The following is a 20,785-nucleotide window of genomic DNA, read 5'->3' on the forward strand; positions in this document are numbered from 1 at the left end:
AAAGCATTTCCAGTAAAATGTCACTTTAAGTTTTGATTGTCTTAACAAAGGGGTATCACAGTTTGAGTGCCCAAAATCATCCTGTTAAGGAGTTTGTTAAATAAATATTTAGTATAACAGTGCTGTATTCCCAGGCTGAATTTCTCATCTAACAATGTGAAACAACTGTAGCTTGGTGGCAACTGGCAGGTCATGTGATAAAACGTTGCAAACTACTTGCTATCATTTTATACAGATTCCAGTACAGCCAATCACAAATTGGTAATATAAAGTCTCTTTATTTCAGGCCTGAAAACAGTATGTGCACATGCAAACGGTAACATCATTAGTGGCAGGAGGGTTGAAAGAAAATGGAACAGCCTAGTGGCACTGAATGTTTCCAACAATACATTTTATACAAAGAATTATGCTAATTTGTCAAATGTATAATATTATGGATTGCATTTATAGCTGTAGGAGGCTGGGCCTGTAAATCTATTGTACAGTATCTTGTAGCCTTTTAAAATACATCTGACGAAAACATAGTTTTGTGACAATATCCTACGTAACAATGCTGTACAGATATTATCTGTCAGTTATGATTTATTTTAAAAGTATTATTCTAACTTAATGATTTTTTTTTCAAATGTATTTGAGAAGGAAAGAAAATCCTGTTTTGCAATGTTATAATGATTAGTCACTCAAATTAGCCATTATATTATTCATCAACCTCTGTCAAACGCCAATATGTTGTGCTTGTTTCACCTTCCACATTATGAGATTTTCTCCCTTCAATGCCAGTGAGGGGTTAATACAGCTATTTGCTTGCATTGTTAGTTCTGAAATCAAACAACAGCATTTAGCTGACAATACAATGTAAAAAGAACATTCTTTTACAACGTGCCAAGTTGTCGTGTTTTTTCCACTGCAATAGCTTAATACATTTCATGAATACAGTGAATTCAGGACATTGGGCTGTGTGTCACATTTATCATTGTAAAATGTACATAATACACATTAGGAAGGCAGAATTTATAGTATTTGATAATGGCATGTGGCTGATAACAATATAAATGTTGTTTCACACAATGCAAACATACAAAATTCTGCAGAGATAAATATTTTATATCTGGTAACAACATCATCTAGTGATTTATTGATTTTGCGCCAGTGACCAAAAAATTGTTGTTGCAATTTTAAAACTTGACACAAAATAAAATTTTGACCACTTGTTCCTTTCCAAAGTGCCCTATACTTCCTTGCGTAGGGTGATCTTAACAAAACTGAACACTTTGCCGAAGGCCTCGAACAGTGGGTCACAGAATGTATGGATACAGATGGAATAGACGCGGCTGATACACTGAATCTCGATCAAGTAGCTTCTGATGCAAGGTACCACTGCCCAGATGTGCAGGAATGACAGGATGGCAAAATAAATGCCCCATATAAGTGACAGGGGAATGCCAAAGATTGCTGAGAGCAAACGGTAAAACCAGTACTTTGTTACAGTGAATGTAGTGAAACTGGCCTTCCAGATCCCATCAAAGCTGTGTGTTCCATCGGGTTCAGCAATCACATCTTCAAAATCAATCTGGAACACAGACAAGTTCTAGGGTTAGACAGAGGCTTTCATATTGGAATTTTTGTGACATATAAGTACAGAGAAGCTGGGTATTTAAATGGATAGGAAAGTCATAATTAAACTTACAATATTCAAATTGAGAATGTCATTTTAAAACACTTTTAAATTCACTTCTATTTTCAAATGTGCTTTGTGCTCTTGGTATCCATTGTTGAAAATTAAAAAAACGCACATATCCTACACTAGTAGGAGCTAGCTGCTGATTGGTGCCTGCACACAATTGTCTCTTGTGATTGGCTAACTAGATGTGTTCAGCTAGCTAGTAGTGCAATGCTGTTCCTTCGGCAAAGGATAATAAGAGAATAAAGCATATTTGATTATAAAAGTAAGTTTGAAAGTTGTTTAAAATTGTACGTTCTATCCGAATCATGAATTAAATTTTTGACATTTCCTGTCCCTTTAATTGCAAAACTAGAGCATTTACAAACACAAACACTTTGAGGTAGATTTAACAAATGGCGGGCGGACATGATTCGCTGTAGCTGTTGGCATTTATCATTGCACAAGCATTTATTGTGAAATGCTTGTGCAATGCCGCCCCTTGCACATTCGCAGCCAATCGGTTGCTAGCAGAGGGTGTCAATCATCCCGATCGTATCTGATCGGGATGATTGCAGTACGCCACCTCCGCCACCTGGCTGACGGGTTAAGGAGCAGCGGTCTTACGTCCGCTGCTTCTTAACTCCTGATTGAGCACCATACGCTGCTTAATAAATCGGCCCAATATATGAACAGTTCACAGAACAAATATTCAGGCAGTAATATTTATAATATTTAGTACAATAATATGATTAGTAGCTAATCGGATAGCTAAAAGTTTCCTGTAATGTAAGCTTTAAAATAACATAAAGCGAATGACCTTCTGTACACCATGCATATGATAAAGACTGACCACAGACATGCTACTATGGTTCACACATGGACAGTTTCCTGATTACGGGGGGGGGGGACTCTTAATTTATAAGGGATCATTTAAAATGTGAATGTTGCACTTTTTCTTGTTTTAAATTGAACTCTAGTCAGCTATCACATGCTCTAACTAAATCATATAAAAATCATATAAAAATAAATACACACATAAACTACTAAAGTAGCAAGGGATTACCAGATGTTGCAGCAATAGGTTAGTTTTATTTAAAATATGCAAAAATGAAGCATGCACGCAGTATTTTAATAGCGCTCTATACTGCAGTGCTGATTAACGTATTGCTTTGCTGTCAATTTAAATTCTAATATCTGTTTTGATAACAGCACTGAAGAACCACAAGTGGGATAATCTGTAGTAATTACACGTGACTGGTGATTACATACTTTAATTTCAGTTTGTAAAACAACATATTGCAACTAAAACATTAATGGATGAGACACTGCACATTGCTGGACACCTTTCAACTGTAAATGAAACTTTAACCTTCAAAGAAAATTAAACACATAATTCTGCCTATATTGCTTTTGTGTCCTGTAATCTGACTTTAGACAAGTAGAGTTGTGTTGTGACTTGATATGAATGAAAGTCCATACTTTATTTATAAAAATATAAGAATTCGAATTTGTTTATATGATTTACATCAAAGAACCAGCAAACTAAACCTCTTACCCCTTTCCTTTAAATCTCAAATCTCTCTTTTTGTTCTGGTCAATTAGCATCCAGCTGAATCTGAGCCTTATTATAAAATAATTTCCTATATGTAGTCACATTATTTTGGGAAACATAAAACTCAGTGGTTGTCCTCTTACAAATTTCCTGTCAACAAAATTTATGATCACAAAATTGAAAAATATTTTCAAACAATGGGTCATCGTTTTGCTGATGACACGTTGGGGGAAATTTATAAAGCTGCTCTTAGCAGGCAGACTAAAATCACCTTGGCCCGATTAGGGTTGCCACCTGTCCCTTAAAATACAGAACACTTATAAGTTACACATGCTGCAGGGTGTGCAGGGAGGAATATGAATAGTGCTGTTCAGAAACACAGTACATGTTCCTCCCTGCACACCCTGCAGCATGTGTAACTCATAAGTGTCCAGGAAAACATGGCTGAGGTGGCAACCCTATGCCCGATTGGCATTAAACTAGCAGCCGATGGTCCAATGATAAATGCGGTACCAGGCAGACAGGTTTGCCGAAGCGAGCCTTGTCCGTCCCGGTGCTTGTTAACTATCGGCCTATATCTGATGTCAAAGGGACATTAAACACTTAATACATTTCATGCACCTCCCTTGATTTATGGATGCCCCCATTTTGGAACCTAGGTTTCACTGCAGGTATTTCAAGAAGAGTTGCTGCACACGTGCAAATACACACTGGATGGAATAGCATGAAAGCTAGTTATCAACATAGCAAAACTCATGACTCAACAACCTCAAAATTATTTTTATCAAATGTATTTAGTTTTCAATGTCCCTTTAAAGCTACTCAACCTTCTTACTCTCTAATATCCAGTATCAACACTAGGATGTCCTCTTTTGCCAGAGCCATTTCCATGACAGTTTTTGAATGGACATGGTGAAGCAATGAGGACGAGCTGACTCTACACTATCCGTTGTCAGTAGAGTAATGTCCAGTATGCACTACACCTGCAATGGAGCAACACCTTGTATAGCCTTTAATAACTCAAATGTCATTGTTTACCTATCACTAATCAAAAATATAATACTGATGAATGGGCACAAGAACCTTTATTTATGAAAAACGTACACTATTTTGGTGGCAAAACTTCCTTGACTTCCTTGTATGTGTAAACCTTTGACAAACAGGCTGTAGAACATCTTATTTAAGTCATAAAATATCTCATATTCTTACTATTACATATTATTTGCACAACAGGATACATTAATCTTAACGTTTAGTCTCAATTCAAAGGATAAAACTTGGCCTGGTAATAGGAAAATCATTTTTTTACAATGATGTTTGAACAAAAACAATATCTGCTGCTAATGTTAACACATCCAACATATTCAGATCAGGTTTATAACCTTTCACATTTTCTATTTTGTGATAACTATTTCAAAAGCTACAGTCATAAATCAAAATTATACAGAAAGAAATTATTAAATTCATATTGGTGTAATATCTGAAAAATTACCATGGTCTGATATTAATTACATAAACAAATATTGGTAAGAGAAAAGTGTGTTTTACATTTGGGAATTACTGTACATTGCAAATGGTTATTTCGTCCAATTTTAATCTACATTCCAGGATCATTAACTTTTGAATTTACATATATATATTTCGCTCTTAGTTGGATAAAAAAAAAAAAAGAAATGAATTACAGAATTGAGTTTCCTTCATCTGGTTAACGAAGACGGTCCCAGGGCTTCACCTCAATCAGAGCAAGTAGTAACTCAAATGCAAATCATAATGCGAAGAAGTCTACTGCCCATCAGCAATGGAAACCAACCTGGTAAAGTTATTTAAGTTTGATATAGAAGATGAATTGTATAAAACAAGCTGCTATATTGGGAGAGGTATCTGTCATTTCCTGGGAAAGACATCAAAGGAATTCTTAGATGAATTATTTCTCAGTATGGTTACTGATGTTTTATTAGTAAGAACGTTTTTCATTTTGCAATTTATTAAAAATTCATAATAATTTTTAGACATGCACAGCTCTCAAAACGGTTACCTGCATTTTAATGCCCCATATTTTAATATGGTTATTACAAAACATGATTTGTATACAGGTGTGAACTTGCAAATTCAAAACTTTGTTGAACCTATCAGTAATATGACAAAGAATAATATTGATTAATATTATCTGAACAAAGGTACAGTGCAAATATATTAAAGTGATTTTAAAGTTTAAGGAATTACTGCCCGGGATCTAAAAAAATAATCTAAAAAACAGGAGCACTTTAATTCATTAAACATTACAAAGACACGTCTTTTTAAAAATATTTACCATGGCGTTATGGTAAACATACTGCTGATCCTCCGCCTGCATCTCCTACTGTATTTAGCAGATCAATGACGAATCCGGCTTCCTTCAATCGTTGCATGCCCCCTTTGGCATCCAGCTGATGGGGCAAGCAACGATTGGAGGAAGCCAAATTCGTCATTGATATGCTAAATTACAGTAAGAGATGTGGGCGGAGGATCAGCATTATGTTTACCATAACGCAATAGTAAATATTTTTTAAAAAGAAGCTTCTTTGTAAAGTTTAATGAGTTAAAGTGCCCCTCTTTTTAAGACTATTTTAAGATACTGGGCAATAATACATTAAACTTTACAATCACTTTAACACATAACTGGAAAAATTGTATAAATATAAAAAAAATACTGTTAAAGGGACTTAAATTTCAAAATTTAACTTTTAACAAATTTGCTTTGTTCTCTTGGTATTCTTAGTTAAAAGCTAACCCTAGGTAGGCTCATATGCTAATTTCTATGCCCTGGAAGGCCGCCTCTTGTCTCAATGCATTTGGCAGTTTTTCACGGCTAGAGGGTGTTAGTTCATGTGTTGCATATAGATAACATTGTGCTTATGCCCGTGGAATTACTTATAAGAGGGCACTGATTGGCTAAAATGTGAGTCTGTCAAAAGAACTGAAATAAGGGGGCAGTCTGCAGAGGCTTAGATACAAGGTAATCATAGACGCAAAAAGTATATTATTATAACTGTGTTGGTTGTGCAAAACTGGGGAATGGGCAATAAAGGGATTATGTATATCTTGAAACAATAAACATTCTGGAGTAGACTGTTCCTTTAATTAAATATGTCAGATTTAATTTTGAGTTTATTTTGCTATAATACATAAATAATGAATTTATGTATAGAAGCTGTGTATATGTGTGGCATAAGCTAAATCATATGTTGTTGTACACATTCCTCAAAGGCTTGACACCAGGAATAAAAAGGTAAAATGAGGAAACTATTTACAAGGAAACATATTCCGGCAGGCTCGAAAGTAGTGAACCTGTCTGACTGCAATTGCCACTTGCGAGGTGGCATCTTATGGCAAAATTTAATATTGCACAAGAGAGTTCTCATGAAATACTGCCCCTTCTCTGGCGCAACCAATTGCACAAGAGCAGGGAATGTCAATCACACAAACCAGTAAGTGTTGAGGTGATTGATCTCACTACTTCTGAAGTGGTGGAGAGGAAAAAGAAGCGTTTTTTGGTTCTTAAATATGTGCAGTAGGTTCAGTTATGCGAATCTACTCCACATAGCCGAAAAAGCTGCAAATGCATCTTAATAAATCTACACCATTAGGATGCAAGAATAAGTGAAAACAGAAAATATAGGTGAATACCATAATATGAAATACTTCAGTTTATGTAATGTGCGGACAAAACTTTGGAAGTGAAAAAAGATTTAATCAACTGCACCTCCTGCAGAAGTTAAATTTGAAAATAAATAAATAAGTAACTTATCAGTTTTATAGACAATCCCCCTTAAAGGACACAGAAGTGAAATATGAGGTTCCCTGTGGAGCAATTAAAACTGGAAAAATAACTGAAGGCATCTTTTCAATATACATTTACATTAGAAAAATGTAATTCCCTTTCCTGTGCACACAGATACTCTAACACAGTGTTTTTCAACCAGTGTGCCGTGGCACACTAGTGTGCCGTGAGAGATCCTCAGGTGTGCCGTGGCTGACAACAGTGCGGGGGTGTCCCTCTTTCAAATTTCTAAATATTGGGAGGTATGTGACAGGCTCATCAGGCATCATTTACAACCATGACATTGTCATTCATTCACAGACAATCATTATGATTGTTTGTGAATGAATGTCAATATGTCATGTATAGTTTGTAGGAGGCATGGCATGACAGCACAGTACAGTGTGTATGTGTGTATATATATATTTATACACATACATATATCCTGTATTAGGCTACAATGTGTGATTTTGTAACATTTTGGGATGGTGTTGTGCCACAGGATTTTTTAATGCTAAAAAGTGTGCCATGGCAAAAAAAAGGTTGCAAATCACTGCTCTAACATACAGAGATACCTGCATGTCAGAGAATAGTTAACACAGTGATTTGCAAGTGAAAATACAGTATATTGTAAAATATGCTTTCAGTCAGTTTGACTTTTATGCCACTTAGAAAGCAATTATGGTTAGTATTCCACCGACTGATTGTGACAACTGTGCATTAAGCTTCAATAACAATGTTACCTCCTGAAAAAAACTTTTAAACACTCAAATAAAAGGCCACTCAACAGCAAGTTTTGTACCACAATTCTATAATCAAAACACATGTTCATGCTCCGTACAAACCCAAGCCGCATGGCTTACTTGCCTAGTGAACTAAATGTGAAAACAAAACACAGTTTTCCATGGAAACCATTTATGAATACTTAGTGTTAGTAGTGGAAAATATGTTGCAGCGGAATGTGGACGACAGCTCCATAGAAACAAAGTATTTTGTTACATGTGTTCCACAAATGAAAATAGTATATGATCAATAACCACAGTACACTGATATGGAGCTAACTGCTGACATTTTTTGGTTATGAGATATAAAGTGCTACACATCTATGTCATACAGTAAAAATGTGTCTTTGGAAATTGAAAAGTACAATAATCCAGAGAAAACAGGTGCAGTTTAACAAATCCAGGCACAAACAGTAGAGCAGTTTTGAAAGACTAGTTTATTTCTGTCTCTCATTAAGTGAAAAAACTTTCATCATTAATATTGAATACATAAGCTGTCATGTTTTACCTTTGGTTGTGTACCTTTCGCTTCTGGGAAGTTCTGTGAAAACCTATGCGGAAACCCGATTGAAAAGCACAGTATATCCCTGTTTCTTACAGTTTTTTGACTGTTTAACTCAATCCAGAATGTTTCTCATATTCTGAGATAAAGTTCCTCATGGACAGCTAGGGTGTTTGTATTAGATAAGCTGTGTGATTTTTCTCCCTTTTATTCACTTTTCCAATAGGCATTTTTATAAGGTCTAAAAAAAGGTTTAAGTAGGAAACAAGAAACATTCTGGATTCACACACTTTCAACACCTTGACACCAAATGATCCTAATAAAGAAATTGCAGCATTTCTTACAGATTAAAGTAAATTAAGTTTTAAAAATCTGCATCTCTATACAAACACTCCTTCTAAATAACTAACCTGTAAATATAAAACAATAATAATAAAACAATGTTTTACCCCTTTTACTCATTTCTGTAACTCATTTCTATCTCCACTTAGAATAGAACGCACTAGTGCCACTAGAATTGCCCACTATGAGGAAAACTCTATACATCCCCCATATAACAGTTTTTCATTACTGTTATAAGCTTACTGTATATGCCAGAACTCTATGTATGATCTGCAATTTAATTGTATTTTTATTTATATCTCTTGACCTTGTCTGTAACAACTTTAAGCTTCCCAGTGTTTCTAAGCATTGGTTTCACATGTACCACTCAATGCTCCCTTCAGTATTCAATTTATTTGATGAACTTTTTCGGATGCCTCCGCTCACATACTCGGGTGTCAAAAAGACATACATCCCAAAAAGTGTAAATTAATATTATGTCTTATTTTACTGTTGTTATAAACATAGTTAATGGTTCTGTTTATAGCAACGCTATTGGCGATATCTCCACTCATGTGACGTATACATATTCTTCACAATAGTTGTACGGTACCACAATAGTGGTATGTATGTATGTACTTATAAAGCACGGCTAATCACCCCTAAGGGTCTCAAGGCGCTGCTCATTTTATCAACCTCAGAAGGATGAAAGGCTGAGTGGACCTCGCCGGGGATCGAACCTGCAACCCTTGGGTTGCTACAGAACTAAGCCACAGTGCCTTAGCATGCTGAGCTATCTGTTCGGCTAATGGTACGGTATGTATGGTAATGCCATCTGAAACTACCTAAGTTACCAGTGCTGTCTATAGCAAATAATACATTGGACACGCTATTGGAGTAATTTAACACACATGACCGCACGTCAGAATGACATGTACTATACATGTAATCTGTTTAGCCAATAGCGGTGCTCCAACTTCATATGGGTGTGCACCACCCTCTTTATCTACAAATCCTTAGACCTGCAATCAGTTTCAACCCTCTGACAAAGAAGGAAGACATCCTTCAAAGAGCATAAGGGATATGCTTGCCCCCCTAAGGCAATTCCACCTTGACTTACTTATTGAATGATTTTCTAATCAGCATTTATTGTGAACATTGTTAGCCATTACAATCCTTAAACCAGTAACACAGTGACTACGCACTGGCATGTTCTGCACAGTGGTGAACTGTTATTTAATGCTTAAAATATACCTCATGTGCTTGAGGTTTCTAAATGTGAGTGTATGACCAAGATTGGTTGCTTGTGTTTATAATAAAAACTTTATTGCACCATCTTTGTACTCTCTCCCTACGTGGTACCATCTGATCACCTAGAATGACACAAAGCATTTAACTGCTGCCACTCATCTCTACCATACTCCAAGGGACAAGGAAGGCTGAATGTCACAGTCACTGCCCACACCACACTGGAGGTCTCTTCCTCACAGATGCAGCAACTTATCTCATATTGATTAAGGTAACTTCTAGTAAGTGATACCTAACCAGGAATATGTTGCGGCTTGTACTAATATCTACAGATATATATCTGACATTACATATACTGAGACTATTGTATCTCACATTACCTTTAGCAGTGAAACACACCCTCTTCTGTCCAATATATATAAATATTTATTTATTATGGATCAAATCCAAAGCAAATGTTTTAATGTTCCTTTTAATTAAAAAAAAAATTAATATGGCACTCAATACACATCTTTAGAAGATTATCACATATTTTTGCAACATTGTGGGGTTGTTCACAATCCTTAAGAAAATAAAGTATTAAATGATTTAGCTAAAAAAATCATAATAGACTTTAATTTTGGTTTTCTGTTAAAAATCATTAAATACATTTTTCGAAATGATTGCGATTGACCCCTGTTCGTTTACACTAGAATGTCCTTCTATGTCTGGTTGGATTATTAAATAAAACAAATGTTTGGTAAGGAATAGACTAGGAGGGGTAAAATATTCTTATCTTCCATCAAATTCTGTTTCCTCTAATCAAGTTATATCTTGGTCACTCTATAAACTTACCAACATCTGTCTTCTTCATGCAAGATGAAAAATAAACTTAAATATGTCATAGCTTTGGCACAAAGATGAACTGTAACAATGTACTTTGTGAGGCAGCAGGAGGGAGCCCAAATGAACTTCAAGTGACAGAAAAGCTTTATGATGTCTATTTCTTACTGAATTGCTGGACTTAGATCAAACATAACCAAAACGAGAGATAAGATGTGAAACAAGCTTTGTTTATTTAACCACAAGTTTGTGCTTTGCAGATTATCAAAGAATTAGAGGAAAAGACATGGCCAATTATAATGTGCCTCTAAACTAGGATGTGCATTCCTAATGTACTGAATGTGTTCTGAATTCCTGATCTCGTACATACCCTCATAGATATATTGTCATACGTTCCCAAAACATATAACATAATATAATGTTATGTAAAGGCTTTAACTTATAGAATATTGCATTTCTTATTTATTTTATTTTTACAGAAATTTTTAGCCACAAAAAACTCATATGATGATAAATGGATCCTTGTTCAAATTAAGGGCCTGACATTCAAAAACTCGCCGCTCAGGTGAGATGATCTAAGATATCTCGTCTATACGAGGCCCTCAAAATAATTTAGAAATATGGGGCGCGATCCGATATAGATCGCAGTTTGCGGCGCAAGCGAGGGAACCGGCGTCGCCCGCAGTTTCAGCTCGCAACTCGAGCTATCCCATATACGGCGCAGTCAGATGCTAACGTGCCGTAAGTCTGACAAACCAGCGATGTCCAGAAATCTGCGCAAGTACAAATTTCTGGCGTCGCCAGTGACTTGCGGCACGTTAGAATCTGCCGGCGCCTATAAAACCTGACTAAAGTCTAAAACACCCGCACTGTCTAACACGCCTCCCTAACATAGCCCGACAAGTCTAACACGCCTCCCTAACATAGCTCGACACGTCTAACCCTCTATCCGCTATCCCCCCTCACTAGCCTAACAATAAAATATGTATTAACCCCTAAACCCCGCCGCCAGCTATATTATATCTATAACCCCCTAAAGTGAGCCCCTAACACCGCCGCCATCTATATTAAAATTATTAACCCCTAATGTAAGCCCCTTACACCGCCGCCATCTCTATTAAAATGATTAACCCCTAATTTAATCTACCTACCCCGCCGCCAGCTATATTATCTATATTAACCCTAAGTATATTATAGTTAATATAGGTATTACATTATATATATTAACTATATTAACCCTAATTATATTAGGGTTAATATAGTTACTATAGTATTTATATTAACTATATTAACTCTATCTAACCCTAACTAAATTTATATTAAATTAATCTAATTCATTTATAAACTAAAATATTCCTATTTAAATCTAAATACTTACCTATAAAATAAACCCTAAGATAGCTATAATATAATTAATAATTACATTGTAGCTATGTTAGTGTTAATATTTATTTTACAGGTAAATTGTTAATTATTTTAACTAGGTATAATAGATATTAAATAGTTATTAACTATTTAATATCTACCTAGTTAAAATAATTACCCAATTACCTGTAAAATAAATCCTAACCTAAGTTACAAATACACCTACACTATCAATAAATTTAATAAACTACAAACATCTATCTAAAAATACAATTAAATTAACTAAACTAAATTACAAAAAAAACAAACACTAAATTACAAAAAATAAAAAAAAGATTACAAGATTTTTAAGCTAATTACACCTATTCTAAGCCCCCTAATAAAATAATAAACCCCCAAAATAAAAAAAATTCCCTGCCCTATTCTAAATTAAACAAATTTCAAAGCTCTTTACCTTACCAGCCCTTAAAAGGGCCTTTTGTGGGGCATGCCCCAAAGAATTCAGCTCTTTTGCATACAACAAATACAATCCCCCCCCCCCATTACAACCCACCACCCACATACCCCTATTCTAAAACCACCCAAACCCCCCTTAAAAAAGCCTAACACTACCCCCCTGAAGATCTCCCTACCTTGTCTTCACCACACCGGGCCGAACTCCTGATCCGATCCGGGCGATGTCTTCCTCCAAGCGGCAAAGAAGAATTCTTCCTCCGGCGATGTCTTCCTCCAAGCGGCAAAGAAGAATTCTTCCTCCGGCGACGTCTTCCTCCAAGCGGCAGCAAAGTCTTCATTCTTCCGGCGGCATCTTCAATCTTCTTTCTTCGCTCCGCCGCCGCGGAGCATCCATCCAGGCCGACGACTGAACGACGAATGAGGTACCTTTAAATGACGTCATCCAAGATGGCGTCCGCCGAATTCCGATTGGCTGATAGGATTCTATCAGCCAATCGGAATTAAGTTAAAAAAATCTGATTGGCTGATTGAATCAGCCAATTAGATTCAAGTTCAATCCGATTGGCTGATCCAATCAGCCAATCAGATTGAGCTCGCATTCTATTGGCTGTTCCGATCAGCCAATAGAATGCGAGCTCAATCTGATTGGCTGATTGGATCAGCCAATCGGATTGAACTTGAATCTGATTGGCTGATTCAATCAGCCAATCAGATTTTTCTAACTTAATTCCGATTGGCTGATAGAATCCTATCAGCCAATCGGAATTCGGCGGACGCCATCTTGGATGACGTCATTTAAAGGTACCTCATTCGTAGTACAGCAGTCGGCCAGGATGGATGCTCCGCGGCGGCGGAGCGAAGAAAGAAGATTGAAGATGCCGCCGGAAGAATGAAGACTTTGCTGCCGCTTGGAGGAAGACGTCGCCGGAGGAAGAATTCTTCTTTGCCGCTTGGAGGAAGACATCGCCGGAGGAAGAATTCTTCTTTGCCGCTTGGAGGAAGACATCGCCCGGATCGGATCAGGAGTTCGGCCCGGTGTGGTGAAGACAAGGTAGGGAGATCTTCAGGGGGGTAGTGTTAGGCTTTTTTAAGGGGGGTTTGGGTGGTTTTAGAATAGGGGTATGTGGGTGGTGGGTTGTAATGGGGGGGGGGGGGGGGATTGTATTTGTTGTATGCAAAAGAGCTGAATTCTTTGGGGCATGCCCCACAAAAGGCCCTTTTAAGGGCTGGTAAGGTAAAGAGCTTTGAAATTTGTTTAATTTAGAATAGGGCAGGGAATTTTTTTTATTTTGGGGGTTTATTATTTTATTAGGGGGCATAGAATAGGTGTAATTAGCTTAAAAATCTTGTAATCTTTTTTTTATTTTTTGTAATTTAGTTTAGTTAATTTAATTGTATTTTTAGATAGATTGTTGTAGTTTATTAAATTTATTGATAGTGTAGGTGTATTTGTAACTTAGGTTAGGATTTATTTTACAGGTAATTGGGTAATTATTTTAACTAGGTAGATATTAAATAGTTAATAACTATTTAATATCTATTATACCTAGTTAAAATAATTAACAATTTACCTGTAAAATAAATATTAACCCTAACATAGCTACAATGTAATTATTAATTATATTGTAGCTATCTTAGGGTTTATTTTATAGGTAAGTATTTAGATTTAAATAGGAATATTTTAGTTTATAAATGAATTAGATTAATTTAATATAAATTTAGTTAGGGGTGTTAGGGTTAGATAGAGTTAATATAGTTAATATAAATACTATAGTAACTATATTAACTATATTAACCCTAATATAATTAGGGTTAATATAGTTAATATATATAATGTAATACCTATATTAACTATAATATACTTAGGGTTAATATAGATAATATAGCTGGCGGCGGGGTAGGTAGATTAAATTAGGGGTTAATCATTTTAATAGAGATGGCGGCGGTGTAAGGGGCTTACATTAGGGGTTAATAATATTAATATAGCTGGCGGCGGTATAGGGGGATTAGATTAGGGGTTAATAATTTTTATATAGGTGGCGGCGGTGTAAGGGGTCAGATTAGGGGATAGATAAGGTAGATGGCGGCGGTTTTAGAGGCTCACAGTAGGGGGTTAGTTTATGTAGATGGCGGCGGGGTCCGGGAGCGGCGGTTTAGGGGGTAATAACTTTATTAGGGATTTCGGGGGGGGGATCGCGGTTGACAGGGAGATAGACATTGCGCATGCGTTAGGTGTTAGGTTTATTTTAGCAGCCAGTTTAGGAAGTTACGGGGCTCCAATAGTCAGCGTAAGGCTTCTTACGGCTGCTTTTTGTGGCGAGGTGAAAATGGAGTAAGTTTTCTCCATTTTCGCCACGTAAGTCCTTACGCTGCATATTGGATACCAAACTGCGCGGGTTTGGTATACCTGCCTATGGCCCAAAAAACTGCCGGCTTTTGCGGGCGACGATTTATATCGGATGGACCCCATAAATGTTATCTTGAGAAATGTTTATGTTGCTATGTAATGTTCTTTATGTGAAACAGAGACTCCTACATTACAATACAATGTATGGATTTCTCTCCATGTCTGCAAGGTTTTGAATATCAGACCCTAAATGTTTCCTACAAAGGTTAGGATTTAGAAGTTTATTATGTTGACACTGTCATTCAAAGGTGAAAATGAATGCATGTGTCGGATTCATAGTTGCCAACTACACAAAACACATATCTAATAAGACAAAATGTGATTAATCAATTTAAATACTATTAATTAAAGCAGGATCTCAAGCTCCCAAACAGGTAGAAAAAAACTGCATTTAATTTTATGCAGAAAACATACTCTTGAATTTTAAAAAGCATAATGAATGCACAGAGTAGTTTTTAGAACACATTCACAATAACAAATTAAACACAAATCAACAAATATTAGCTGGGGGAAAGCATTATATTTTTCTCCAGACCTTTTAGTCTAAAAAAATAATTTTCTACAGTTTCGTGTGCAATACTTTTTTTAAAATTAATTTAATATCTCTCATGAATTATTTTAAAATATGAAACAAAATTAAATGTATACAAATGTCACAATTTCCATGTTCCATTTAATTTGCTTTAAAAAACAACAAAACTAAAAATTGCCATGGTTCAGATACAGGGGCCTATCTATCAAGCTCCGGATAGAGCTTGAGGCCCCGTGTTTCTGCTGAGCCTGCAGGCTCGCCAGAAACACCAGTTATGAAGCAGCGGTCTAAAGACCGCTGCTCCCTAACCTGTCCGCCTGCAGACATTGCCGCAATTCAACCCGATCGAGTACGATCAGGTTGATTGACACCCCCCTACTGTCGGCCAATTGGCCACGATTCTGCAGGGGGCGGCATTGCACCAGCAGCTCTTGTGAGCTGCTGGTGCAATGCTGAATACAGAGAGCGTATTGCTCTCCGTATTCAGCGAGGTCTGGCGGACCTGATCCGCACTGTCGGATCAGGTCCGCCAGACTTTGATAAATAGAGGCCAGAGATGCAGTTTTACTTAAATGAACAAATGTACATAGTTCTCTTATAGTATACTTTGTTAATAAATCATATCTAGGTAGGCTCAGAAACAGCAATGCTAAAAAGCATTGTTAAGGTCATCTCCAAAGCAGCAAAATGCCCTTCTGGGAGCTAGCTGAACACATCTGGTGAGCCATTGACAACCCCTTTGTATGGGTTAAACACATAGTTATACACAAGCAGCAATACAATATTAAAATGCAGCATTTTTCTTTTGCACTTTTACTAAGTTTATCTACCAAAGAGAATGAAAAGTGAGTAAGGCATTGAAAGGCTCTGTAAAAATAAATCCAGATTTTGATTTGTTCATGTTCATAGTTCTATTGTCTGACTGTAAATGTCACTTAAACCAAACATTCATAAAAGAACATAGTAAAAATGAATAAGGAAAATGCCTTTCATTCCATATTAGGATAAAGTTTATGCCAACCATCCATATCTCTGTCAGTTTATGTATGCAAATCAAAGCTGTTGCCTTTAACAACTAAACATTAGCATGTGTCTCACTATTTAAAGCCAGTGTAACTGCTAGTGTATACTTATTGAGTATATGAGTACGTATTGGCTTAAATAAAATCCAAACACCCTACTGTAACAGAACATAAAAGCTTAATATCCTATAAACTGTATAAATATATGGATTTATATATTTAGCCCAAATTACATAACTTATAAACAAATTGTATCTTGACTACTATTAAGCATAAACAACATTCTCTCTATGGTGAGAGCTATGCATGCAACAGACCAACTAAGACTAGATTTTTCAGTATATCTATATTAGACCACAGGTGAACTAATTCGGGCCTAGCCACTATGATTCATCCATCTATGTTCTAATACGGCCATCATAAAAATCTAGTCTGCCAGCGGGTCATGTGGACAAGAACAAAAAGATACACGGATTGCAACGATTTTAGAATCAAAATAATATAAAAGTACAAAAAGAGAATACTGTAATGTGTAAGAGCATTTTATTACTGCACTAGTTCTTGTATGTAACTGGTTTTAACCTCTGCAAAGGGTTTAAACACAAAGTGCCAGCTCACAAGTGGAACAGTATCTAACGCTCCGGGTTGAGTGCTAACTCTGCTAGAACTCATTTTTTTGCACACGTCAGGTATCGCTCGTTTTACAAGTTGAAAATAAACAGTTTTCACTTGTGCACTAAACTGATGCACATAAAAATCTGAACTTAGAATAGTGCACGCGCGATAAAGTGTTCCCCTCATAGAAGTCAATGAAACAAAAAAAGTTGCTAAAAAAATCTGACTCGCGCGCCAACCTGATTGCATATTCTCAAGTGCGCTAACCCGACATGAAAATATTAATATTTCACATTCCAATGTTCTTCAAATAGCAGAATATGTTCTATTTTTTCATAAATACATATTTCTATATATAGCTGATTTTTTTGGTAATATATATATATATATATATATATACACACACACGCATATGATTACATATAGGTATAGATATATACAGATATATATAGGAATATATATTTAAAAATACACAGAACATATTTCCCCGTGTGAAGAACATGGGAATGTGAAATATTTACAGTAAAAACATAGGGGTAAATTTATCAATTGCCAGACGAACATGATTCGCTGTAGCGAATCATGTCTGCCCGGCATCACTAAATGCCGACAGCATACACTGTTGCCATTTAACGTTGCACAAGCATTTCTTGTCTTATGACCGCTGCCTCTTAATTTAGGTTTCCGGCGAGCCAAAAAACCTTGGGCGTAAAAGCAGCATCTGCTGCTTGATAAATCTACCCCACACTATAAACACTTGAATGAATATTGCATAAATATGTTTTACATGTTTTCATCTACTTAAAGGGACACTGAACCCAAATTTTTTATTTTGTGATTCAGATAGAGCATGCAATTTTAAGCAACTTTCTAATTTACTCCTATTAGCAAATGTTCTTCATTCTCTTGGTATCTTTATTTGAAAAGCAAGAATGTAAGTTTAGATGCCGGCCCATTTTGGTGAACAACCTGGGTTGTTCTAGCTGATTGGTGGATAAATTAATCCACCAATAAACAAGTGCTGTCCAAGGTTCTGGACTTTCTTTTTAAAATAAAGATAGCAAGAGAACGAAGAAAAATTGATAATAGGAGTAAATTAGAAAGTTGCTTAAAATTGCATGCTCTATCTGAATCACGAAAGAAAAAAATTGGGTTCAGTGTCCCTTTAACTGCAAAGGGCTCAAATACACTTATATATATGTTTGTATATATGTATATATATATATATATATATATATATACAGGGAGTGCAGAATTATTAGGCAAATGAGTATTTTGACCACATCATCCTCTTTATGCATGTTGTCTTACTCCAAGCTGTATAGGCTCGAAAGCCTACTACCAATTAAGCATATTAGGTGATGTGCATCTCTGTAATGAGAAGGGGTGTGGTCTAATGACATCAACACCCTATATCAGGTGTGCATAATTATTAGGCAACTTCCTTTCCTTTGGCAAAATGGGTCAAAAGAAGGACTTGACAGGCTCAGAAAAGTAAAAAATAGTGAGATATCTTGCAGAGGGATGCAGCACTCTTAAAATTGCAAAGCTTCTGAAGCGTGATCATCGAACAATCAAGCGTTTCATCCAAAATAGTCAACAGGGTCGCAAGAAGCGTGTGGAAAAACCAAGGCGCAAAATAACTGCCCATGAACTGAGAAAAGTCAAGCGTGCAGCTGCCAAGATGCCACTTGCCACCAGTTTGGCCATATTTCAGAGCTGCAACATCACTGGAGTGCCCAAAAGCACAAGGTGTGCAATACTCAGAGACATGGCCAAGGTAAGAAAGGCTGAAAGACGACCACCACTGAACAAGACACACAAGCTGAAACGTCAAGACTGGGCCAAGAAATATCTCAAGACTGATTTTTCTAAGGTTTTATGGACTGATGAAATGAGAGTGAGTCTTGATGGGCCAGATGGATGGGCCCGTGGCTGGATTGGTAAAGGGCAGAGAGCTCCAGTCCGACTCAGATGCCAGCAAGGTGGAGGTGGAGTACTGGTTTGGGCTGGTATCATCAAAGATGAGCTTGTGGGGCCTTTTCGGGTTGAGGATGGAGTCAAGCTCAACTCCCAGTCCTACTGCCAGTTTCTGGAAGACACCTTCTTCAAGCAGTGGTACAGGAAGAAGTCTGCATCCTTCAAGAAAAACATGATTTTCATGCAGGACAATGCTCCATCACACGCGTCCAAGTACTCCACAGCGTGGCTGGCAAGAAAGGGTATAAAAGAAGAAAATCTAATGACATGGCCTCCTTGTTCACCTGATCTGAACCCCATTGAGAACCTGTGGTCCATCATCAAATGTGAGATTTACAAGGAGGGAAAACAGTACACCTCTCTGAACAGTGTCTGGGAGGCTGTGGTTGCTGCTGCACGCAATGTTGATGGTGAACAGATCAAAACACTGACAGAATCCATGGATGGCAGGCTTTTGAGTGTCCTTGCAAAGAAAGGCGGCTATATTGGTCACTGATTTGTTTTTGTTTTGTTTTTGAATGTCAGAAATGTATATTTGTGAATGTTGAGATGTTATATTGGTTTCACTGGTAAAAATAAATAATTGAAATGGGTATATATTTGTTTTTTGTTAAGTTGCCTAATAATTATGTACAGTAATAGTCACCTGCACACACAGATATCCCCCTAAAATAGCTAAAACTAAAAACAAACTAAAAACTACTTCCAAAAATATTCAGCTTTGATATTAATGAGTTTTTTGGGTTCATTGAGAACATGGTTGTTGTTCAATAATAAAATTAATCCTCAAAAATACAACTTGCCTAATAATTCTGCACTCCCTGTATATATATATATATATATATATATATATATATACACACACACATATACACACATACACACACATCCATCCATATTGAGAAATGTATATGAATATATCTCAATGTTAAAGCCTTTGCCTGCCTTTTTTGTGCAATTTTTTTTATTCATTTTTATTAGAAAGTGTTATCATGAATGTAACAGTACTTTGTAATGTATTTTTGATGTGTTTTGTGGCAATTTTTTGTTTTGCGAAACAGTTAACCAGAGCTCTAAAGACGCGGTAATCATTCTAGCGTAAATCTTGATTGTGCTCAAGCGATCGCGTTTACTTTCAAATACAAGCGATAAATTGGCATGCACACACACCCGCGATAAACCCCTTTTTGCTTGTGCCACTCGTAATCTGGTCCAAAGTCAGCTCCAGAGAAGCAATGCACTACTGTAACCTAAAAATCAGGTATATGTATTTAGTCACTAATTACCAACTAGCTCCCAGTTTGTGCATTACTTGTTTTGAGCCCGATGTATTAGTATACTAAAGGTAGAATTTGTAAGAGAGCAAGTAAAATGAGGAGTCAAGTTAAAGCCAATGGTTTTAAATACATAGTAAGATCGAGTATGGTTGCCGGAGAGGAACCATATAAGTAGTGCACCTGAAAACATCACATTGAATATTTTTCTTTGTAATTAATTTTCTATTTTCTTGATGGATTCACCTGTAGTGCTCTAAAAGCTTGCAAAAAAAAATTCAATTTCGTTAGCCAATAAAGGTATAACTTATACAAATTGTTTGTTATGTTATTTTTCTGAAATGTGGGCTTAAATTATAATTGTAAGTGGTTTAATGCTATCAGCACTTTGTGGTAGAAACAGTGCTGCTCTAAGTTTATCCAACCTAGGAAGTGCCGAAATGGC

At 36.4% G+C, this 20,785-nt stretch overlaps 1 protein-coding gene across 1 annotated transcript in view; it reads right to left on the reverse strand.

The window, feature by feature from the left end:
- Positions 1-258: 258 nt before the first annotated feature.
- CAV1 (caveolin 1) overlaps positions 259-20,785 on the reverse strand; it is a 49,528-nt gene continuing 29,001 nt past the window's right edge. Inside the window, exon 3 of the mRNA XM_053716692.1 lies at positions 259-1,570. Within this exon, the coding sequence (XP_053572667.1) occupies positions 1,229-1,570 (342 nt within the window). The 3' untranslated portion in view covers positions 259-1,228. The remainder of the gene's footprint in view (positions 1,571-20,785) is intronic.

Source organism: Bombina bombina, chromosome 6 (assembly GCF_027579735.1).
Source record: "Bombina bombina isolate aBomBom1 chromosome 6, aBomBom1.pri, whole genome shotgun sequence".
In the NCBI taxonomy this organism is placed as follows: Eukaryota; Metazoa; Chordata; class Amphibia; order Anura; family Bombinatoridae; genus Bombina; species Bombina bombina.